Source organism: Elephas maximus, chromosome 4 (assembly GCF_024166365.1).
Source record: "Elephas maximus indicus isolate mEleMax1 chromosome 4, mEleMax1 primary haplotype, whole genome shotgun sequence".
In the NCBI taxonomy this organism is placed as follows: Eukaryota; Metazoa; Chordata; class Mammalia; order Proboscidea; family Elephantidae; genus Elephas; species Elephas maximus.
In genome coordinates this window covers 77,243,404-77,269,009 of record NC_064822.1, presented here as the reverse complement: position 1 = coordinate 77,269,009, position 25,606 = coordinate 77,243,404, and the positions used below count along the sequence as shown (strand labels likewise).

Genomic DNA, 25,606 nt, shown 5'->3' with positions numbered 1-25,606 from the left:
TATATTAATTCTCATAACAACCCTCTGAAGGTAAATACTACCATTATTCTCTTTTTATTAACGGCTAGGGAAAAATGAGTACCAAAACAGTTAAGTATCTTGCTGAAAGTCATACACCTAGTAAATAGTCAAACCATAATTTACAACCAGGGACTGTAACTTAGATGCTAAACTATTGACTATTACCCTATGAGCTAAGAAAGCCAATATTTTCATATATTAAAAACAACCTAGGAGGCGGAGCCAAGATGGCGGAATAGACAGAGGCTTCCGTAGGGCCCTCTTTACAACAAAGACTTGAAAAAACAAGTGAAACGAATATATTTGTGACAAGCTGGGAGCCCTGAGCATCAAAGGCAAGCTTAGACAATGAACTGAGGGGCAGGGGGAGGAAGAGGCCGTTCAGAAGTGGAGAGGAGTTACCGGACCTAAATCGCCAGGAGCCCTCAGGCACCATTCCCCGAGCAGCGGCGGTGATGGCAGGCTGCTACTAGCATTCAGCTGCAGTTTCCTCAGGGAGAAGCACCCAGCCGCACAGCCTATTCACACCTCTGGAACCTGAGGAGAACGGTGCGCTCTCGGCAAAAGCTAAGTACTTGTGTATATTTTACTGCACCCCCCACCTCCAAGCTGGCTTCAGTGGCTGAATCCCTGGGCCTGAGATAGACCCTGGTGAGCACCTAGAGCCATCCTCCTGGCCTTGGGGAAAGGAAAAATTTGCAACTGGGGGGAAAAGATAATTTGCTAGCTCCATTAACCGGGGGAGCTCAGGATAGAAGTGGCTCCTGTCCAGGTATAAACCATCCATGGACCTTGAGCACCTTTCCCTTCTGCATGGACATGTGTAGGCCTATTTCAGGAGAATAGGCCCTTGTTGGCAAACTCCAACCATTTCAGCTATGTGGTGGACAGGTGGGTGTTTGATGTTTGACATTGCCTCGCCTATTAAACAAGGTCCTCACCTACCTACAACAGGGACCTAAGGACTGGTAACTCCACTCACTTCACCCAGCCACCCGCGACAGGGGTCCAAAGGTAACTGGTACCTCCCAGTCCTTACAACCAAAAACTTTGGGTGCCCATGGTCCCTCTGCAGAACCCACCCACCAGTACGCTCTAGGGAACAGAGATGCCTTTTCCTCAGAGATACTTGGGTGTCGGTTCTCAGCCCCCTGCCTTGCTCAGAGCATGACCCCCTGCTGCAAGCACATAGCGGTATATACTCCAATCACCCCTGCCCCTCTAAGACTGTAGGACAGAGCCTGTACCACACACTTGATGATCAACTACCTGGAAACCTGAGCTGATTTCATACAAGAAAACTGAATGGACTCCTAGACTGATATGCCTGATAACAGCTCAAGCCAGCTGGGGACAGGACACCGGAGCTCCAAAGGCGAAAATAATCAAGCTAGCTCACTCAAGCAACCCATAGGGGTATATCAAAACAAAACAAAGCGAGCAGCTATGACACAGTAATCAAGCATAAACTAATACAATAACTTATAGATGGCTCAGAGACAACAGTCAATATCAAGTCACATAAAGAAACAGACCATGATCTCCTCAACAGGCTCTCAAAACAAAGAATTCAGGGATCTTCTAGATGAAAGTGCATTCCTGGAATTACCAGATGCAGAATACAAAAGTTTAGTATATGGAACCCTTCAAGACATCAGGAAGAAAATGAGTCAATACACAGAACAAGCCAAGGAATACAGAGACAAAGCAACTAAAGAAATTAGAAAGATTATTCAGAAACATAATGAAAAGTTTAATAAGCTGGAAAAATCTATACACAGACAGCAATCAGAAATTCAGAAGATTAACAATAAAATTACAGAATTAGATAACTCAATAGAAAGAGGAGTAGAATTCAGCAAGTAGAAGCTAGAATTTCTGAACTCAAAGATAAATCACTTGGCACTAATATATTTGAAGAAAAATCAGATAAAAGAATTTTAAAAAATGAAGAAAACTTAAGAATCATGTGGGACTCTATCAAGAGAAATAACCTACAAGTGATTGGAGTACCAGAACAGGGAGGGATAACAGAAAATACAGAGAAAATTGTTGAGGATTTGCTGGCAGAAAATTTTCCTGATATTGTGAAAGATGAGAAGATATCTATCCAAGATGCTCATTGAACTCCACATAAAGTAGATCTTAAAAGAAAGTCACCAAGACATATTATAATCAAGCTTGCCAAAACCAAAGATAAAGAGACAATTATAAGAGCAGCGGGGGATAAAAGAAAAGTCACCTACAAAGGAAAGCCAATAAGAATAAGCTCGGACTACTCGGCAGGAACCATGCATGCAAGAAGGCAATGGGATGACATATTCGAAAAACTGAAGGAAAAAAATTGCCTGCCAAGAATCATATATCTATCAAAACTGTCCTCTTCAATATGAAGGTGAAATTAAGACATTTCCAGATAAACACAAGTTGAGGGAATTTGTAAAAACCAAACCAAATCTACAAGAAATACTAAAAGGAGTTCTTTAGTTAGAAAATCAATAGTGTCAGGTATCAACCCAAGGCCAGAACACTGGGCAGAGCAACCAGAAGTCAACCCAGACAGGGAAATACAAAAAAACAAAGCAAGATTTAAAGAAAACAAAAAGCCCAACACAGGGTAATGGTGATGTTATTATATAAAAGAAGACAACATCAAAATAATAAAGAGGACTAAGAAATGTAATCATACACTTTCCATATGGAGAGGAAGATACGGCGATACAAAGGAATAAAAGTTAGTTTTAAATTTAGAAAAATAGGGGTAAATAATAAGGTAACCACAAAGGAGACAAACTATCCTACTCATCAAAATAAAATACAAGGGAAAAATACAGACTCAGCAGAAACAAAATCAACAACAACAAATATGAGAAAAGGACAATATATAAAGAAAATCTACTCAGCACATAAAATCAAGTGGGAAAAAGAAACTGTCAACAACACACAGAAAAAGACATCAAAATGATAGCACTAAATTCATACCCATCCATAATTACCCTGAATCTAAATGGACTAAACGCACCAACAGACAGAGAGTGGCAGAATGGATTAAATAAACAACATCCATCTATATGCTGCCTACAAGAGACACACCTTAGGCTTGGAGACACAAACAAAAACTCAAAAGATGGAAAAAAATATATCAAGCAAACAACAATCAAAAAAGAGCAGGAGTGGCAATATTAATTTCTGAGAAAATAGACTTTAAAGTCAAATCCATCAGAAATGATAAGGAAGGACACTATATAATGACTAAAGGGACAATACACCAAGAAGATATAACCATATTAAATATTTATTCACCCAATGACAGGGCTGCAAGATACATAAAACAAACTCAGCATTGAAAAGTGAGATAGACAGCACCACAATAATAGTAGAAGACTTCAACACACCACTTTTGGTGAAGGACAGGACAACCAGAAAGAAGCTCAATAAAGACACAGAAGATCTAAATGCCACAATCAACCAACTTGACCTCGTAGACATATACAGAACACTCCACCCAACAGCAACCAAGTATACTTTCCTTTCCAGTGCACATGGAACATTCTCTAGAATAGACCACATATTAGGCCATAAAGCAAGCCTTAGCAGAATCCAAAACATTGAAATATTACAAAGCATCTTCTCTGACCATAAGGCCATAAAAGTGGAAGTCAATAACAGGAAAAGCAGGGAAAAGAAATCAAACACTTGGAAACTGAACAATACCCTGCTCAAAAAAAAACTGGATTATAGAAGACATTAAGGATAGAATAAAGAAATTCATAGAATCCAATGAGAAAGAAAACACTTCCAATCAGAACCTTTGGGACACAGCAAAAACGGTGCTCAGAGGCCAATTTATATCAATAAATGCACACATCTAAAAAGAAGAAAGGGCCAAAATCAAAGAATTATCTCTACGACTTGAACAAATAGAAAGGGAGCAACAAAAGAAACCCACAGGCACCAGAAGAAAACATACAATAAAAATTAGAGCTGAACTAAATGAAATAGAAAACAGAAAAACAATGGAAAGAATTAAGACCAAAACCTGTTTTTTTGAAAAAATAAACAAAATTGATAAACCAATGGCCAAACTGCCAAAAAAAAAAAAGAAAAAAAAAAAAACAGGAGAGGAAGCAAATAACCCAAATAAGAAATGAGAGGGGCAATGTTACAACACACCAAACTGAAATTAAAAGAATCATATTGGATCACTATGAAAAACTATACTCAAACAAATTTGAGTATAGTTTTTCACAGAAGAAATGGCTGAATTCCTAGAAACACACTACCTACCTAAACTAACATAAAGAGAGGTAGAACAACTAAATAGACCCATAACAAAAGAAGAGATTGAAAAGGTAATCAAAAACCTCCCAACAAAAAGAAGCCCTGGTCCGGATGGCTTCACTGCGGAGTTCTACCAAACTTTTAGAGAAGAGTTAACACCACTTCTACTAAAGGTATTTCAGAACATACAAAAGGATGGAATACTGCCAAACTCATTCTACGAAGCCAGCGTATCCCTGATACCAAAACCAGGTAAAGACACCACAAGAACAGAAAATTATAGACCTATATCCCTCATGAATATAGATGCAAAAATCCTCAACAAAATTCTAACCCAGACCCAGTGCCGTCGAGTCGATTCTGACCCACAGTGACCCTATAGGACAGAATAGAACCGCCCCAGCCAATAGAATTCAACAACATATCAAAAAAATAATTCACCATGACCAAGTGGGATTCATACCAGGTATGCAGGGATGGTTCAACATTAGAAAAACAATGAATGTAATCCACCACATAAATAAAACAAAGGACAAGAATCACATGATTTTATTAATTGATGCAGAAAAGGCATTTGACAAAGTTCAACACTCATTCATGATAAAAATTCTCAGCAAAATAGGAACAGAAGGAAAATTTCTCAACATAATAAAGGGCATTTATACAAAGCCAACAGCCAATATCACCCTAAATGGAGAGAGCCTGAAAACATTCCCATTGAGATCTGGAACCAGACAAGGATGCCCTTTATCACCACTCTTATTCAACATTGTGCTGGAAGTCCTAGCCAGAGCAATTAGGCTAGATAAACAAATAAAGGGCGTCCAGATTGGCAAGGAAGAAGTCAAAGTATCCCTATTTGCAGATGACATGATCTTATACACAGAAAACCCTAAGGAATCCTCCAGAAAACTACTGAAACTAATAAAGAGTTCAGCAAAGTATCGGGATACAAGATAAACATACAAAAATCAATTGGATTCCTCTACACCAACAAAAAGAACATTGAAGAGGAAATCACGAAATCAATGCCATTTACAGTAGCCCCCAAGAAGATAAAATACTTAGGAATAAATCTTACCAGAGATGTAAAAGACTTATACAAAGAAAACTACAGTGCACTTCTGCAAGAAACCAAAAGAGACTTACATAAGTGGAAGAACATACCTTGCTTGTGAATAGGAAGACTTAACATTATAAAAATGTCTAGTCTACCAAAAGCGATCTATACAATTCCGATCCAAATCCCAACGACATTCTTTAATGAGATGGAGAAACAAATCACCAATTTCATATGTAAGGGAAAGAGGCCTCGGATTAATAAGGCATAACTGAAAAAGAACAAAATGGGAGGCCTTACTTTTTTTTTTTTTTTTTTACTTTACCTGATTTTAGAACCTATTATACCGCCACAGTAGTCAAACAGCCTGGTATAGTACAACAACAGATATATGGACCAATGGAATGGAATTGAGAATCCAGACATAAATCCATCCACATATGAGCAGTTGATATTTGACAAAGGCCCCAAAACAGTTAAATGGGGAAAAGGTAGTCTTTTTAACAAATGGTGCTGGCATAACTGGATATCCATCTGCAAAAATATGAAACAAGACCCATACCTCACTCCATGCATAAAAACTAACTCAAAATGGATCAAAGACCTAAATATAAAATCTAAAACGATAAAGATCATGGAACAAAAAATACAGACAACGTTAGAAGCCCTAACACATGGCATAAACAGTATACAAAACATTATAAAGAATGTAGAAGAAAAACTAGATAACTGGCAGCTCCTAAAAATCAAACACCTGTGCTCATCCAAAGACTTCACTAAAAGAGTAAAAAGACTACCTACAGACCAGGAAAAAGTTTTTTGCTATGACATTTTCGACCAGCGCCTGATCTCTAAAATCTACATGATACTGCAAAAACTCAACTGCAAAAAGACAAATAACCCAATTAAAAAATGGGCAAAAGATATGAACAGACACTTCACCAAAGAAGACATTCAGGTAGCTAACAGATATGAGGAAATGTTCACGATCATTAGCCATTAGAGAAATGCAGATCATAACTACAATGAAATTTCATCTCACTCCAACAAGGCTGGCATTAACCCCAAAAAACACAAAATAATAAATGTTGGAGAGGCTATGGAGAGATTGGAACATTTCTACACTGCTGGTGGGAATGTAAAATGGAACAACCACTTTGGAAATCGATTTGGTGCTTCCTTAAAAAGCTAGAAATACAACTACCATATGATCCAGCAATCCCACTCCTTGGAATATATCCTAGAGAAATAAGAGCCTTTACACGAACAGATATATGCACACCCATGTTTAGCGCAGCACTGTTTACAATAGCAAAAATATAGAAGCAACCAAGGTGTCCATACATGGATGAATGGATAAATAAATTATGGTATATTCACACAATGGAATACTACGCATCGATAAAGAACAGTGAGGAATCTGGGAAACATATCATAACATGGAGGAACCTGGAAGGCATTATGCTCAGTGAAATTAGTCAGTTGCAAAAGGACAAAAATTGTATAAGACCACTATTATAAGAACTTGAGGAATAATTTCAATTGAGAAGAAAACATTCTTTTGTGGTTATGAGAGGGGGGTGGGAGAGGGGCATTCACTAATTAGATAGTAGATAAGAACTACTTTAGGTGAAGGGAAAGACAGCACACAACACAGGGAGGTCAGCACAATTGGACTAAACCAAAAGCAAAGAAGTTTCCTGAATAAACTGAATGCTTCAAAGGCCAGCACAGCAGGGGCAGGGGTCTGGGGACCATGGCTTCAGGGAACATCTAAGTCAATTGGCATAATAAAATCTATTAAGAAAACATTCTGCACTCCACTTTGAAGAGTGGCATCTGGGGTCTTAAACGCTAGCAAGGAGCCATCTAAGATGCATCAATTGGTCTCAACCCACCTGGATCAAAGGAGAATGAAGAACACCAAGGACACAAGGCAATTATGAGCCCAAGAGATAGAAAGGGCCACATGAACCAGAGACTAAATCATCCTTAGATCAGAAGAACTAGATGGTGCCCTGCTACAACGGATGACTGCCCTGACAGGGAACACAACAGAGAACCCCTGAGGGAGCAGGAGAGCAGTGGGATGCAGACCCTAAATTCTCATAAGACCAGACTCAATGGTCTGACTGAGGTTAGAACGACCCTGGTGGTCATGGCCCCCAGACCTTCTGTTGCCCCAGGACAGGAACCATTCCCAAAGCCGATTCTTCAGACATGGAAGGGACTGGACAATGGGTTGGAGAGAGATGCTGGTGAGGAGTGAGCTTCTTGGATCAGGTGGACACTTGAGAATATGTTGGCATCTCCTGCCTGGAGGGGAGATGAGACGGTGGAGAGGGTTAGAAGCTGGCGAAATGGACACGAAAAGAGAGAGTGGAGGGAGAGAGCGGGCTGTCTCATTAGGCGGAGAGTAATTGGGAGTGTGTAGCAAGGTGCATATGGGTTTTTACATGAGAGACTGACTTGATTTGTAAACTTTCACTTAAAGCACAATAAAAATTATTAAAAAAAAAAAAACACCCAGTTGTTTTAGAAAAGTATAGGTTTTCTTGATATTCATAATGGAAGAAAATTTATACTGTGAATCATTATATATAGGACTGGATTAATGAGTTTGACCTTTATCCTATAGGTATTGAAGAATAGCCTTCAGCTTTAAAGCAATATGGAAGATGAGGTGGTGTGGACAGAAACTGAATTGGGAAGACTAAGTAATATCAGGAAGGAAATGATAACGTTTTAACCAAGGATTTGGTGGAGATAGAAAGGAGGTATTGATTCATGAGAGATTTTATAAGTAACTTGTTAGATACAGAGGGTAATATAGTTAATTAGTCCAGATACATACATGAGTGGCTAGGAAAGTTAAGTCAAACAATGAATGGTCTGATGAACTTGAAGAACAGAGAGAGGTCAGGGGAATGAAGTCCATGTTTAGTGTGAGTAATAAGTCAAAATGTGAAAAGATTAATTACATTAGATTTCTGAGTTTAAAACTTCAGATGAAGAGTCACTCTTAATAATGGCAAGATTAAATATGTGCCCATAGCAATGAGTTGCTGAAGTGGGAAAAAGCTAAAATTTATTGGTGAAAAAGGGCATCGACGATTCTTCAGACTAGCATTATTAGCTGAATCATTTCTTTAGTGATGCATCTGCCCAGAATGATGACAAGATATACCAGGAATTGTGTCTCTACTTTTGGTAGGTTTTATTTTTCTCATTTTGTTAATGAGGAAATGGTGACTCAGAAAGTTTAAGAAACTTGACCAAGATCAAAAAGTTTGAAGTGCCATAGCTAGAGTCACCAGTTGCTTATCAATAAAACACTAAAAATGTTAGATGTAGTGTCATCCAGAAGTTGAAGTACCAATTAGATCTAACTATCATGCACATACAGAAATAACAAATGATTTCTTAAGGACATTCATTGCTAGGGATCCTGGGTGAAGGAAAGAAAAAAGAGAAACAGTCAATCACAATTTGTCAAATTGAAAAGGATTTCTAACTATGACCCTGAAAGTAAAACCTGGATAAATGGCATTATTATACCCAAGAACAAATTATCTCACTGTAGTAACATGATCAGTAAATTTTTTTTTAATAACTGTTTTGCACTAAATGAATTAATCAGTGAGGAATTAATCTGGATAAATAATGGAAAATCCAAGTTAAGTGCAAGTCATATTTTCCTTCCATTTCATCAGATATCCTGTGAGATTCCTACCTTTTTCCCAGGTAGTCTTGGCTGGAATGATTTCCTAGTGAGGTAGGTTTAGCAGCACACACTAGCTGTTATAAGGGGTTCTTTAAATTTTTTGTCTTTTAAGTTCCCAACTTCTTGAGTGAGTACAGTTTTGCATTTGCAATTCACAATCAAACCTTTTAAAAGAACCAAAAATTGACAAAATTTTTGTTCATGTTTCCTTCTTCAGGATTGTGCTAGCAGGCAGATGAGCGATGTGCATGTGATAGATGTTGGCTGTTGAAATGTAAAAACGTGTCAACAGGCAATCTGTGAATGTTGATAGATGTCTTTGGGTCTGAAAATTTGTCTCAAACTAAATGATGCACATTTTCCTAAACTTTTCTGAAACTTAGTTTCAAAATAGTTTTCTCAGCTGGTCTCTAAACCAGTTCCTTTATATAATGATTTTTCTACTACAGCTTCTACCCATTTCAAAGTTTATTATTAACCTTTAATTATAAATTCTCAAATAGTATGAGACAAAAAAGAGAACAACTGTAGATGTGAGGAGCCACATGTCAAGAATCCTAGATCTGAATTCCATGTAATTGTTAATTTGTATAACCTTGGAAATTTGAACACTGGGGATACTTCTTAGGCTTTCTGTTATTGTTGTTGTTAGGTGCTGTCAAGAGGCTTCCAACTCATAGCAACCCTATGTATAACAGAACAAAATACTGCCAGGTGCTGCACCAACCTTACAATCGTTGCTATGTTTGAGCCCATTGTTGCAGCTACTGTGTCAATCCATCGAATTGAGGGTCTTCCTTTTTTTCACTGACCCTCTACATTACCAAGCATGATATCCTTCTCCAAGGACTGGACCCTACTGATAACATGTCTAAAGTACATGAGACAAAGTCTCACCATCCTTGCTTCTAAGGAGCATTCTGACTGTACTTCTTCAACACAGATTTGTTCATTCTTCTGGCAGTCCATAGTACATTCAATGTTCTCCACTAACACCCTAATTCAAAGGGGTAAATTCTTCTTCGGTCTTCCTTATTCATTTACCAGCTTTCACATGCATGTGAGGCGATTGAAAATTCCATGGCTTCAGCAGGCACATCTTAGTCCTCAAAGTAACATCTTTACTTTTTAAAACTTTAAAGAGGCCTTTAGCAGCAGATTTGCCCAATGTAAATTCATCATTTGATTTCTTGACTGCGGCCACCACTGGTGTTGACTGTGACTTTTTGAGTGACTCCAAAAATATATTCTTTAGTATATGTTTTATCTGAATTAATATTAACAATAACTCTATCAGACATAATTAATTATCTTTCTTTTAAGGAGCCCTGGTGGCACAATGGTCAAGCACTCAGCTGCTAACCAAAAGGCCAGCAGTTCAAACACACCAAATGCTCCACTCAAGAAAAGACCTGGTGATCTGCTCCTGTAAATCAATCTAGGAAACCTTATGAAGCAGTTCTACTCTGTCCTATAGGTTTGCTATGAGTCTGAATTGACTCAATGGCATGCAAAAACATCTTTCTTTTACACATAATGAAATGGACATTCAGAGAGGTTATGGAATTTTTCCAAGATTAGACATCTAGTAGGACCTGAGGTATAATTTGTCCTCAAGTATTTTTCCCCTCAAAATTGTGTGCTCTTACTGTTGCATCACTCTGCCTTTACTGTTACTGTTTTATCTTTCATAATATTTAAGTGGGTCATCACGTCATATTGAATAGGACACAAGATCAAATTTTGCCTCTACTACTTCATGTGCATACTTAGTCCCTCTGAGTATTAATTTCTTAATCTGAAAAATGGAGATAATACAGCTATGAGTTAATGAAATAATATTTGAAATGACTTGCCTAGTATCTATTATTGAGCATTCTAGGTCTATCAGAAGGCAATGTGTTAGATAATTTAAATTGTGAATAACACTCTCCAAGTCAGAGCCACACTAGAGTTGATAAACCTTAGTATTCTAGTCTTTGTAGCAGAGACTCAAAAAACCAAACCAAACCCATTGCTGTAGAGTCAATTCTGACTCACAACGACCCTATAGGACAGAGTAGAATTGCCCCAGAGCACCTGGTAGAATCGAACCACTGACCTTTTGGTTAGCAGCCATAGCTCTTAGCCACTATGCTACCAGGGTTTCCACAGTAGAGAGAAGACAGTGAAATATTCCAGAAGATTATTCAAGTCCCCATCTCACCATCAATTCAGTTCCTGCAGTTCCTTGATAATAGAAAGGGGCTCTCTGTACACCTGACACAACTATTTCTAGGAATAAATAACTGTGAATGAGTACATTGAGTCTGGGTTTATAAACCAATTACAAAGCACTTGATAATCATTGAGGGCAAAGTTTTTTAATTTGTTAAGACAGTAGGGTTGAAAAATAGATTCTAGCATCTGTGGTAACGGCCTGAAACAACTAAAGAGATATAAAAAACACTTAAACCATGTTTATTATAATTTATATACATTTTCTATCCTCTACAAAAAGAGCTATCACTTATTTATTCTGAATAAAAAACTTGAGAATAATAGATGAATAAAAGAGCGGATGACTAACATAATACTCCATGTTTCCTCAATCTACTTTCTGTACACTCTCCTGCCTCTCCTCACTGATGACTGGTTGGGTAGCTATCCTCACAACATCTAGTTACTGAAGCTCTAGATTAAGTCTTAGGAGACTTTCAGGGTCATCAATCAATTTATGTCAATGGTTTACTGAGCAGCAGCTTCTCTAAAAATATAGGTACATTTTACTCGCAAGAAAACAATAGAAATTGTACCATTTTCGTAAACTGACGACATTTACAATATCTTAGAAAACGTACGTACACAGTGCTCAACTGAAAAAGGTGGGTGGCACATTCATTAGGATTCTTCCCTTAAACAATTTCAGATGACTAAACCCAAGCAAGATACACTGATTATTTGACATTCTGTCAATGGTGGTTAGTGTATCAGGCAGACTGTCAATTCTAAAGACAAGCCACTATTTGTGCAAGTTGTTCATTTTTCATTGGTCAAAAATGAATCATACATGCCAAAACAAGTACAAGAATTCTAAGTTATTAAACATGACAAGTGTTTGATTGAAATATCCAAGTTTGGGTTTTGTTGAAATAAAAGCAACACATACAAAGTTCTTTAGACAAGGAAGCAGAAATTAACTGCCTTTCTCTTGTAACTACAGTAATTGTACACAAATGGAATAGAAAATTGAGTTTGAAGAAAAGCAAGAAAAATCTCCATTCAACCTTTTCAAAGAGTGATCCTTTGATGAGCAAAGATTGAAAGCAAAATAGAGCCTGAAAATAAAAGGCTCACTCATTAATGATAATAAACCACAAAGAACTCTGAAGCTCTACAGCAAAACCACAAAAATTCAGAAACTGTTCAGTAATTCCCCAATGCTCTCAGAGAGTCTCAATACAGAAAATTATATTCTGAAAGATAATAAGTATCTGCATGGGAAGGTGTCCCTATAAAACACTTCTTGCCAAATCACAAGATTTTGACAACAAAACAAAACAACCTTTCATTTTCAATCAGAGTCCTAGGAAACAGAGTAAAGTCAGCAAAAAGCATGCCACACTGTGGACTCAAGCAATGTCACACATGATGCCTCTTCAAAACTTTAATTCCGGAGCATCATATTACTCTTTAAGTCATTTAACTCAATTTCCCCCAATAGCATAGAGCTAGGGAGTCCATTTTTTAAAAAGAACAAAATGATTAATGGAAAACCAAGGGAAAATCTATCCATCTAGTATAACTTATTCTGATTGTTTGCTGTTTTAAGTACAGTAGTCAAGGTAAGTTATGCTGTAGGCAGTAACCAGTGTGTGATGTAATTACTTTTTTATTCATTCAACAGGTATTTATTGAGCACATATCATATGTACTATGTGCAATGTTCTGTGTTAAGAATGGCTTCACTGAAACTAAATCTATTCTTCCCTTTACATTTACAAAAAGAATATGATCTTATCAGATATCAAACCTTAAACGAAGATTATCAGTTTAAGAATAAATGCTGAATATTTTTAACCAATCAAGGTAATCCAATTCACCTGATTGCCACCTGATTGGTTCAGAATGACATGTGACTCAATTTAGGCAAATGATATGGGACATTAATGTTGAAATCAAAGATGTCACCTTGAAGACTAAGGTGTACCTGACCCAAGCCATGATATTTTCAGTCACCTCCTATGCATGTGAAAGCTGGATGATGAATAAAGAAGACTGAAATAGAATTGATGCCTTTGAATTGTGGTGTTGGAGAAGAATATTGAACACACCACGGATGGCCAAAAGAACAAATAAATCTGCCTTGGAAGAAGTACAGCCAGAGTGCTCCTTAGAAGCAAGAATGACAAGACTATGTCTCACATAATCTGGATATGTTGTCAGAAGGGATCAGTCCCTGGAGAAGGACATCCTGCTTGGTAAAGTAGAGGGTCAGCAAAAAAGAGGAAGACCCTCAATGAGATGGACTGACACAGTGGCTGCAACAATGGGCTTAAACATAACAACGACTGTGAGGATGGTGCGGGATGGGGCATTGTTTTGTTCTGTTGTGCATAGGGTCACTGTAAGTCAGAACCAATTTGATAGCACCAAACAACAACAACAACAATGGGGGTTGGGGAAATTTTTTCTTTCTGGGGAAGGGACAGACTATTTTCTTTTGCTGCATGGTGTCATGTTTTGATGTAATGCCAGCGGTGGTAGCCTTGTAACCGAGTTGTGAACTAGAATATGGACAAGTCAATACACTGAGGATGACACAGCAGAAAGATGGAAGGAACTGGATTTTATGATAAAATCAATGAGGATATACTGAATTTAGAGACCATCTCAAGAACAGATTTGATGCATTAAACTCTAATGACTGAAGACCAGAGGACTTGTGGAAAGAAATCAAAGACATCATACATGAAGAAAGCAAAAGGTCATTAAAAAGACAGGAAAGAAAGAGAAGGCCAAAATGGACTAAGAAGAGACTCCGAAACTTGCTTTTCAACATCAAGTAGCTAAAGTGAAAGGAAGAAATGATCATGTAAAAGAGCTGAACAGGTATTTCAAAGGGCAGCTTGAGAAGACAAAGTATTATAATGAAATGTTCAACGACTTGGAGTTAGAAAACCAAAATGGAAGAATGCGCTCAGCATTTCTCAAGCTGAAAGAACTGAAGAAAAAATTCAAGTTTTGAGTTGCGATACTGAAGGATTTTCTGGCCAAAACATTGAATGGTGCAGGAAGCATCAAAAGAAGATGGAAGGAATACACAGAGTCACTGTACCAAAAAGAATTAGTCAACTTTCAACCATTTCAGGAGGTAGCATATGATCAAGAATCTATGGTACTGAAGGTAGAAGTCCAAGCTGCACTGAAGGCATTGACAAAAAATGAGGCTCCAGAAGTTGATAGAATACCAGCTGAGATGTTTCAACAAACAGATGCAATACAGGAAGCGCTCACTCATCTATGTCATGAAATTTGGAAGATGGCTACCTGGCCAACCTACTGGAAGAGATCCATATTTGTGCAATTCCAAAGAAATGTAACAAAATAGAATGTGGAAACTATTGAACAATATCATTTTGCTGAAGATGATTCAAAAACACTTGCAGCAGTACTTCGACAGGGAACTGTCAGAAACTCAGGTCAGATCCAGAAGAGGATGTGCAACAAGGATTGTCATTGCGGATGTCAGATGAATCTTGGCTCAAAGCAGAGGATACCAGAAAGATGTTTACCTGTGTTTTATTGACTATGCAAAGACGTTCGAGTGTGTGGATCATAACAAATTATGGACAAAATTTTGAAGAATGGGAACTCCAGAACATTTAATTGTGCTCATAAGAAGCTTGTACAAAGAATAAGCAGCAGATATTCGAACAGAATAAGGGGATACTGAGTGGTTTAAAATTAAAGAAATGTGTGCATCAGGGTTGAATCATCTCACCACACCTATTCAAACTGTATGCTGAGCAAATAATCTGAGAAGCCGGACTATATGAACAAGAATGTAGTATCAGGATTGGAGGAAGACTCATTAACAACCTGTGCTAGGCAGATGATACAACCCTGCTTGCTGGAAGTGAAGAGGACTTGAAACACTGATGAAGATCAAAGACTACAGCCTTCAGTATTAGTTACACCTCAACATAAAGAAAACAAAAATCTTAATTTTGAACATTGTTTCGTTTTCAGCTTTGCTTTCCAGTTAAGGAAAACTCAGGTCTTCAGTATTTACATGAGTTCCTAAATAACGATATGAAAAAAAAAAAATGAATTCTTTAAAGATGCATTTTTGGGGAAGTAAATGTTGAATTGAAAGATACCTGGACTGGGCGTAAGAAATCAAGTAAAATAGATCTAATCTCAATGCTTTTACCAGTTAGATGATTGTCAATGGATGAATCGCTTCACTTGTTGAAAATACTTTTCTGGGGCGGGTGGAGTATTATAGCAGATGATCCCTAAGGTCCTATCTTACTTCAGTATCCTGTGACTCTATGAATGTTCGTTAGTGTATTGATTTTGGAAGTTAAATTTTAATATTATTAGAAGACAAGGATAATCTCAACAGAATGCCTTTTTGTTGACCATATATATATGTATATATATATACACGTATGAACATACGTATATATACACATATATGTATATATATATACACACACCTATATATGTGTGTGTATGTATATATACACACATACATATACATATATATAGGAGCCCTGGTGGTGAAGTGGTTAAGAACTCAGGATGCTGGCCAAAGATCAGCAGTTCAAATCCACCAACTGCTTCTTGGAAACGCTATGACACTGTTCCACTCTGTCCTGTAGGATTGATATGAGTCAGAATTGACTTGACAGCACACAACAACAACAGTATACATATATATATATAAAATATATATATATATATTTTTATGTATATGTGTGTGTATATAATTCTGGCTAGAACAGAACTGTAATTGATTGAGAAACAATGAATAAGCAGTACAATACTGTTTTTTAAGCCCTTAGTCCAAATCTCTAGCATAAACTATGACAATAGAGGAGTAATATAATTATTGGTAAACCAGATTACTGTCTAAGGAAGCAGTGTCTAAGGAAGTGGCTGTTGTAATGAAAAATTGCTGGAGAGTGCAGTAGGGAGTTCAGTTCCCAAAGGCCAGCTCAGGTCCACCTTCCAACACCTGAGATCAGTGTGTGTATACAAAATGATGATTTTTTTTTTTTAACTCTTCCCTCTTTCTTTTTTCTTTTTCTTTTATTAAAGAGAAGACATTCAGAGGAAAATCATTTAAACAAGGGATAAATCGAAGGTGAAGTTCTGTTTCTGGCTTTTGCATTGATTTGTGATGGAACATTGTATAAGTTTCTATTTTCACATATATTTAATAGGAGTAATGAAACTTAAATGATATTAGGAAATAATTTAAAAATTGTATGGTTTTAGAAAACATTTTTCTTAAAGAAACTACATAAAACCTCGCTCACATAGAGCAGAAATCAAACAGACAAAAACTAGTGTCCTTGTATTTTCCTGAACTAGAAAACTATGCTAATGGATTTTATAGATTACTATGTACAATAAAAACTTTCTTCCAGATATTCGTCATTTTTTCCTCAGGTTGGTTGAGGTAGAGAACAGTTATTGTTAGTTTAAGTGAATTGCTTATTACAGGGATTCTATCTGCTGTATATTTTTCTGAGAACAACACAGTGAAAGATGATTTTAGTAGATCAATGTTAAATTGATATCTCTCCCTTACAAAAACGCAAAGCAAGACATATCTTTCCCTTACAAAAAAGCGAAGCAATAGTTTATTATTTATTATATTGTAAAGGTAAAAAGGTGAATTAGTAGCAATATAATAGTTCTGGAAGGTGAAGGATTGAGGCTTTAAAAACTCCTATTGATTCTCCATCGTGTGTGCTCTATTACACTGTGATAACTCCCTCATGTACAGATCTTTACTCTCACCTCAGGGGTGTTTCAGACATCAAAGCAGAGGGAAAGCATTTACCTCCTTCGTGTATTCATTTGTATGCCTTTATCAGTACTTAAAACTGACAGAATGGGAGCGCACATTTAGGCTTTGTTTTCTTGATGTCCAGCCTTGCCTCTATGCTCTGTAGTTACATATGGAACAAGTCATAAGCAAAGCTATAAAATGGACTTAATTTTTTGTCAGTTTCCTCATTTTAATCTGTCCTTGCCAGATAATCAGTGGGCTCTTTTCTGCTACGTGGATGCTAGTATGTTAGCCCATGGGTTTCTCTAAGGCAAGGACAATTCTTTGTTTTATCCTTAATAGTGCAACACTGTCTAGCATCTCAATGTTTATCATGTAAATGAATACATGATAAACTAATTCATCATAACCACTGTGTTCTGAATACACACACACACACACACAGAGTTTTTATATTAGAAGAGGACTGCTTGGAGGGAACAATACTTAACCTAAAGGAGTGGCTCACTAATGGGACAATTTCATCAGGGAAGACATATTTTGAATAAGGGGAAGAGGGACATCTGTGGCTTAAATTACACGTTGCAAAATTTCCACATTACTTTGTTATATTTGAAGTATTCTCTGATTTGAGAACTTGCCACAGAATTCTAGATAAAAAGAAATTTAGGGCAGATTGTTCAGAAAACGAATGGGCAGATTTTACATCATCTCAATTTTATGGGTAGCATATGAAGGCTCACAGAATATGGTTCTTTAATACCTCATTTCACCCTGAATAGGCCTGTGGTACCAGAGACACCACTAGCTTAATGCACTCTGTGGCTCTCTGAACTGTCCAGCGGGCACTTGCTCTTCAGGCTCTAATTCTTGACTCAGGTTAGTCCCTGGCTTCTGCTCACATTCTCCCTCCAGTTTTGACTTCACTCCTGATATCCATTGCCTAGTTTCTGGTTTCTGACTGGGACAATCTTCTGGAATTGCTCTCACCCTATTAGCTGTGGTTTGGGCTCCAGTCAGGCTGAAAGCCCGAACAGCTCTCTTCTGCCCCCTTCTGTCACAAGTCTGCATGCAAACAGGCAACTTAATCCTATTTATCTATTCAACAGTAATTTATTGAATGTTTGTATTGTCCCAAGCACTGTTCTAAGTACTGAGAATATATCAGTGAATAAAACAGAAAAAAAAAATGCCTGTACTTAAGGAGCTTGTAAATGGGAGCTTCATTTCAAACTAAACGTAGGTTCTCACACTCAAAGGAAAGAAACATTTGTGGATTTTTTTGCAGCACATGCCTTAAATCATATAATTTATAAAGGGGCCTTGTTGTAAAATGGCTCCCTACCATAGTGATTTTGATTCACATTGGTTCTCTCTTGGAGCCTATTCAATGGGACTTAGTATCAGAAGTATGAAAGACTTCAGTATTGCTATTCTACCTCTGACACAGCCCTACAGCATACTGATGCTCCAAATGACGCTCCATTTTTTTTTACACATATTTAAATTATTTACCTTAAATGTAGAAATGCTTATCTTAGGCCAGATGCCCTAGAACAGAGTCTAAGACAGAAATTTAGGTGCATGTGATTTACTGAGGGAATGTTCTTTAGGAAAAAATCCTGTAAGGGAAGCATTATAGGGAAGGAATTAACAAGGACATGGTCTTGGGTCAAGTTTAGTCTTAATCAGATCCAAGGAGAGGGTCTACATGAATGTAAATTGTACCTTAGAGATTTTCCACCTATAGGCTGGGTGGCTATGTTAGCAGAGGGGAGTTCTTCAGAGAAGGGGCAGTTGTCAATTAATGGCTGATACAAAAGCTGGGAAATGGGTGCATCAGCCAGGTAAATGGGATCTGGATAGGGCTGCAACAGTGCCTTTCACAATGCTTGAGTTAAAGGAGTAATTTCATATTCTGCGTGGGCCCTGGGAGTCTAGTATGTGAAAATATTGATGGCCTTAAAGAAATTTCTATGTCTTCATGAATTAAAAAAAAAAAAAAAATTTTTTTTTTTCTTTTGAGTAGCTACTGAGTTCCAAATACTGTGGCAGGATTAGCATTCTAAATAGTAATGACACAACTGGCATCACTATTAGCCAGTATATGAATTACGAGGGGAAGCAGACAAGGAAATAGAGGTGTTAAGGTAGTATGATACGATGTTTGTCAAAGTTAGGTACAGTACACAGTGGAACCCCACATGGAAGCAATACTCAGTCCTGGCTGGTGGCTGGAGAGAGGGACAGGAACAGTTTTCTTAACGATGTGGCATCCCAGCCAATTTAGTCAGGGCCCTTCAAGGTAAAGTCCTTTCTTCACTATCAGTCAAATTGTTTCCTATCCAAAATGCAAACATTTGGGCATGAACCCAAACTGTTATGATTCCGAATTATAGCTACCTTTTGGGTATAAATTGGGATGTAAAGTTTTTGAAATTCCAAATACAAAGTTAACTTATTTTTCTTGAACAATAAGAACTATCCATCCTGTATTTACCCTTCCAATATACAATACCGGCAGTAACTCCAAGTCAATTTTCGTTCTCTAAAGGTTACCCACAGTGATGGTAAGAAGTCAAGATAGATTTCTGTACAAGCATATTTATTCATCCAATATCTGGTGACACAACCTTCCAATCAGTGGCAGTGACTGGGAGAAGCAGGGGATGGAGGGAAAGCCACTTGGAAGGTAACGAGTTATATGGCTTGATGAACAAATGGGCATGCCAGTAAGAACAGGAACAATCCAGAGAAGACTCCAAGGTTCCATACTGAAAGTGCTGGATTTGAGGAAATGGTAGCTCATCCAAGTGAAAAAATTCATTAAACTACTAACTGATGACTCACCAGCTTTATTCTCTTATTTCAGGGTATTGCTTTTTTTTTTTTTTAAAAGAAAAGAATGTTGAGTATTTTTTTGAGTGGCTCATGAGGGGTCTGAGATGAGTTTCTAGAGTTTTAACTCAAACATTTTCTATACAACTACTTCCTAAACATAATGCTACGCAATAGCTATTTCTTAATTCCAAGACATATTATAAATATAAATGTTACTTAATGCCTAGTACATTTTGCCTGATTCTTATTTTTATTTAACTTTTAAAGGGACATAGGTATTTTAAAAATCTCCCTTTTTGTTTTTATTCTTCTTTTTCTGTATTCTCACAAAACAAGCACCTTCCCAAAGCAATCCATTTATAATTTATACTCTTTTATATTCCTTCTATCCTACTCACTCTCTTCTTGAATCAGGGAGAGGATAAATGGTCTCTGTTCCTGGCCCTTTTCTTTTTCATAAGGGTGAGAATTATACTTAGAAAGACTTTCCTCCCAATCCCTTTAGAAATGGGGCCATAATTGTCTTAATTCTGAACTGTATGTATGACATCGATTTACAACTTTGTTTGGACTCATCGTTGCCTTTCAAATGACTCCACACTTCGTACCATTTTACAGACGAAGAATTTACTATGATGGCACGAGTATTACATTAATCATTCACTTATTAGAGTAATCCTGATTATTTTATTCTGTTTTTTAAGATGGCTTCTTAAAATCACGTGCCAAAGAAAATTATTTTTTTACATACTCTTGTATTTTGATTCAAATATTTAAAACAAGATTGAGGTCTGGTCATATTATCTTATAATGTGCTTTCATTTTAATGAATGTGCACAACAAATAAAAAGTAAAGTATTAACAGAAGTAAACGTTGAGTTTAATGGGAGTGCTGCTTCTCATATGACAGAAGAATACCACAAAAGTGTTTGCACCTAACTTTCCTTAGCATGTAGTAGCTGATTGAAAGCTAAAGAGAATAAAACTTCATTCTGAGCATTGACAAGACAGTCCATTCAATGAAGGGCCTAGTTAATATATCTGATGCCTCTTTACAGTGACATACTAGAGAGAATGTTCTGCTTTTTATGTTAGCCACTTAAAATGAAAATGAGCACCAAATCAAACATTGGTCCTTGGCAAGTTCCTTGTATCTCTACTTTGTTATGGAATGCCTGCGTCATTTTCCCACATCTTCATAGGAAGAGTGATGTCAATATGAGTAACATTTCTTGAAGCAGAAAACATGATACTCAAAAACGTTATTGACTTGTCGTTTTCTCTTACTGTTCTTAGCCAGGAAATGAAGCCATTTAATAATGCCTGTCATATATACGCAGTGACACACATGCATAAGGACGAAAGATGGATCAAATTTTATCCTTAGGCCATTGACTCTTGCAATCGTTAAAATTCCATGCTGTGAAATCGAATCTACAAGGTTAATGATAAAAGATGAGCTAGAAGAAAAAAACCTACAAAGAACACCATGTTCAATAGAATCAAGTAGGTGAAGATGGGAGAAATCCTGATATCTCTTAAATAAATCTTATTTCCCTGTTAATAATGTTCCAAATTTATGCTTTCGGAAAAGTTTAGTGCTCTAAGAATGTTTGATAAAAAGGGTATACTTTGGTCTTAAAATTCTAACTTCTGTAACTAACTTTTAGATTCCACTGTTTATAACTAATTTAACTAATCACACAGAAATTACTTTTAAAGCATTCACTCTTGCCAAACATTCACATTCTTATAATTAGATTCTATATTGAAATCTTCAACAAGTAGCATGACCACAAACAGCACTTTGTATTTTTTTTGTGATTTAAAGTTGTAGGAAAAGTATCATCCAAATCTAAATTCTGACTGTATTTAAACAGCAGCAACTGTCCAAAAGGAAAGTTTGAAAACCATGGAAGTTAAATTACACTCATAAACAGAAATAACTTTTTCAAACTTGGCTGAATTTCAACTGGACTACAAGGTAAAGGAATACTCTACTTCTTCTAATGCTACCCCGCAGAGAGAAGTTGTCAACTGAGAAGCATCCTAATCTATTTCAGTTAATCTTACCAGTAAAGACGATGAGCAACCTGGATGCTTTGCAATGAGCGGTGTAGCAGGAGTTGCACCAAAGGACTTTCAAGGTTCCATTCGAACTTGATAGCCTGAAGCAAGATCAGAATTACTTTACTTTTTTTAAGTAATACATTCTTTAATAATTATTTAAACTGTAAATATATAGGTAACACAATATTTGCCAATTCGTTTTTCTCGTGTACAATTCAGTAAAGGCAATTACATTAAAAATGTTGTATAACTATGACCAACATCCGTTGCATATTTTCCATCCCCATAACCAGAAATGCAATGCTAGCTAAACAAAGATTCCCCTCTTTCCTTTTCCCTAATGCCCCAATAACCACTGTTAAACTCTGATCTCTATACATTTGCCTATTCTAAGTGTTTCATATTATTGAGATAATAAAATATTTTTCTTCTTGGGATTGACTGATTTTACTCAGCATGTTTTCAAGGTTTATCCATATTGTGACATGGATCAGGGCTTCATTTCTCTTTATGGCAGAGTAACATTCCACTGTGTGTATATACCACATTTTGTTTATTCATTCATCTGTTCATGGGCATTTGAGTTGTTTCCACATTTTGGCTATTATGAATAGTGTTGCAATGAACATTGGTGTACACATGTCTGTTAGTGTTGTTGCTTTCAGGTTTCTTAAGAATATACCTAAGAGTGGAATACAGGGTCATATGGTAGTTCTGTTTTTAACTTTTTAAGGAACTGCCAAATCATTTTGCAAAACGGCTGTACCATATTGCATTCCCATCAGCAGTGGGTGAGGCTTCCATTTTCTTGGCATCCTCCCAACACTCATTATTTTCTGTTTTTTTTTTTTTTTTTTTTTTTTTAACTCTTCTTAGCCATTACACTGGGAGTAAAGTGGTATCTCATCGTGTTTTTATTTGTATCTCCCTAATGGCTAACGACGTTGAGCACATTTTCGTGTCCATTTTTCATAGCCATTTGTATATCTTATTTGGCGAAATGTCTATTTAGGTCCTTTGTCCCTTTTTTTTTTTTTATGGGATTGTTTTGCTTTTTCTTGTTAAGTTGTAGGAGTATTCTATAAATTCTGGATATTAGACCCTTGTCCAATATATGGTTCCCCAAAATTTTCTCCCAGTGTATAGGCTGTCTCTTCCGTGCTTTATTCCTTTTTTTGCAGTAACAAAACTGTAATAGAGTACAGAAAGACTTATAAGAGGCTTGAAAAAAGACCAGAAAAGACAGCATGTACAATTTAAGGAAACATTAACAATGTGTTTGATAGCTTTATAAGCTGATGTGTAACTGATTAAAAAAACAGAAACAGTGACATAATTTGGCTTTATGTAGTTTCGTTTCCTTATTTATGCTTTAGGATCACAGGATAATAAAAAGAGAGTGGTTGGTGGAGTTCAAGCCACAGCTAGGAGAATCCTGCCCCCCCAAAACAGTGTCTCTGGACTATAAAATTTGTTATTGCTTTATATATACAAACAAACAAACCCAGTGCCGTCGAGTCGATTCCGACTCATAGCAACCCTATAGGACAGAGTAGAACTGCCCTATAGAGTTTCCAAGGAGCACCTGGCGGATTTGAACTGCCAACCCTTTGGTTAGCAGCCATAGCACTTAACCACTACGCTACCAGCGTTTCCTTATATGCAGTCAGATAAAAACATTTAATCACAAGCATTGCTATTTTTCCCCTGTTATGCTTACTAAGTGAAGTTGCTTTATTTTATTTTTTCTGTTTGCCTATTATATAGTTTTAAAAATAACTCTACCAATTCTGGCTAGAAATTTTCTGCATTACCCATATTGACATATGAGCTTTAATTTATCCCCTTGGTTGGTTAAATTGCAGGATCACTTTTCTGTAGTCTATTGTTGATTCATTGAGATCTTTCTGAGAATTATTAGTGAAAATACTGGAATTTGTTGGCCACTTTGCTGTTCTTACCTGAACTAGCTGTGGGAGATATTCCAGGAGTTCGTCATTCAACAGGTTGTCTAATTGCTGAACTGCTGCTTTACGAATTTCTTGATCTGGAAAACTAATACAAAATTAAAACATTCATGACTAAAGGTTAATGGTATGGGATAATGCATGCTAAATGTCAGGGAGAACAGAAAATAAATACTACACCCAGTGCATTAAGTCAAAATAATAATCCTATTATCAATTAATATGATCATTAATTCCAAATCATTTTCCCATATTCTATACTCTCATATGGACTCCAGTAGAAAGCTCTTTTGGTTAGATATTTTGGAAACCTGAGATTAAGTCAGATCCCTGCCAATTTTCTGATCTATAAAGTATGGATAATGAGTTACTAAAGTTTTTTCAAAAATAGAAAGAAAATTTTTGCTTTTTATTTAGCCATGAATTTGCTAAGTAAGTTATTGTCACCTGAAAACCTGATAGTTTATATGATTAAAAATGGGACTTAATTTTTTTTAATGAGTTTTGGCCAGATCTTAGTGAAAAGCAGAAATCCAAAGTACCTTTCAATAAATAAACAAAAATAATTGAATAAGGCTAACTCTTACTAGACTGTGAAATTCTTTTTTTTTAATTGTGTTTTAAGTGAAAGTTTACAGTTCTAGTTGCTCATACAAAAATTTATATACACATTGTTATATTGTCCTAGTTGCTGTCCCTTTAATGTGATAGCACACTCCTCCTCTCCACCCTGTATTTCCCGTGTCCATTCAACCAGCTCCTGTCTATTTCTGCCTTCTCATCTCATCCCCGGACAGGAGCTTCCCATTTAGTCTCATGTATCTACTTAAGCTAAGAACCACATTCTTCACAAGTATCATTTAATTGGACTGTGAAATTCTTGAAGGTAACTGTGCCTTATTCATTTTTAAGCTTCTTATGCCTCTTGTAATATTTAGGATCCATTAAAAACAAAAACGAACAAAAAACAGTGGGCTGTTGAGCCAGTTCTAACTCATGTTGATCCCATGCATTTCAGAGTAGAACTGTGTTCCAAAAGGATTTCAATGGCTTTGATATTTAGGAAGCTGATCACCAGGTCTTTCTTCCTAGGTGCCTATGGGTAGGCTCAAACCTCCAAACTTTTTGTTAGTAGCCCAGTGCTTAATTACATGAGGAACATGATGTCAAGACTGCAAGAAGACTCATTAAAAACCTGCAATATACAGATGACGCTTGCTGAAAGTGAAAAGGATTTGAAACACTTATTGATGAAGATCATAGACTACAGCCTTCAGCATGGATTATATCTTAACATAAAGAAAACAAAAATCCTCACAAGTGGACCAATAAGCAACATCAGGATAGACAGAGAAAAAATTGAAGGTGTCAAGGATTTCATTTTACTTGGATCCACAATCAATGACCTTGGGAGTGGCAGTCAAGAAAGAAATCAAACAACATACTGCATTGGGCAAATCTGCTGCAAAAGACCTCTTACAGGTATTTAAAAAAAGCAAAGATGTCACTTTGAGGACTAAGGTGCACCTGACCCAAGCCATGTTATTTTCAATTGCCTCATATACATGTGAAAGCTGGAAGATGAATAAGGAAGATCGAAGTAGAATTGATGCCTTTGAATTGGCATTAGTGAA

At 36.7% G+C, this 25,606-nt stretch overlaps 1 protein-coding gene across 4 annotated transcripts in view; it reads right to left on the bottom strand.

The window, feature by feature from the left end:
• The window catches only part of PIK3C2G (phosphatidylinositol-4-phosphate 3-kinase catalytic subunit type 2 gamma), a 432,221-nt gene that overhangs the window by 207,503 nt on the left and 199,112 nt on the right, over nt 1-25,606 (bottom strand). For all 4 annotated transcript variants that reach the window (XM_049882566.1, XM_049882569.1, XM_049882568.1 and 1 more), the window contains exons 17-18: nt 23,967-24,060; nt 22,009-22,103 (exon numbers count right to left, since the gene is read on the bottom strand). In XM_049882566.1, the coding sequence (XP_049738523.1) occupies nt 22,009-22,103; nt 23,967-24,060 (189 nt within the window). The remainder of the gene's footprint in view (nt 1-22,008; nt 22,104-23,966; nt 24,061-25,606) is intronic.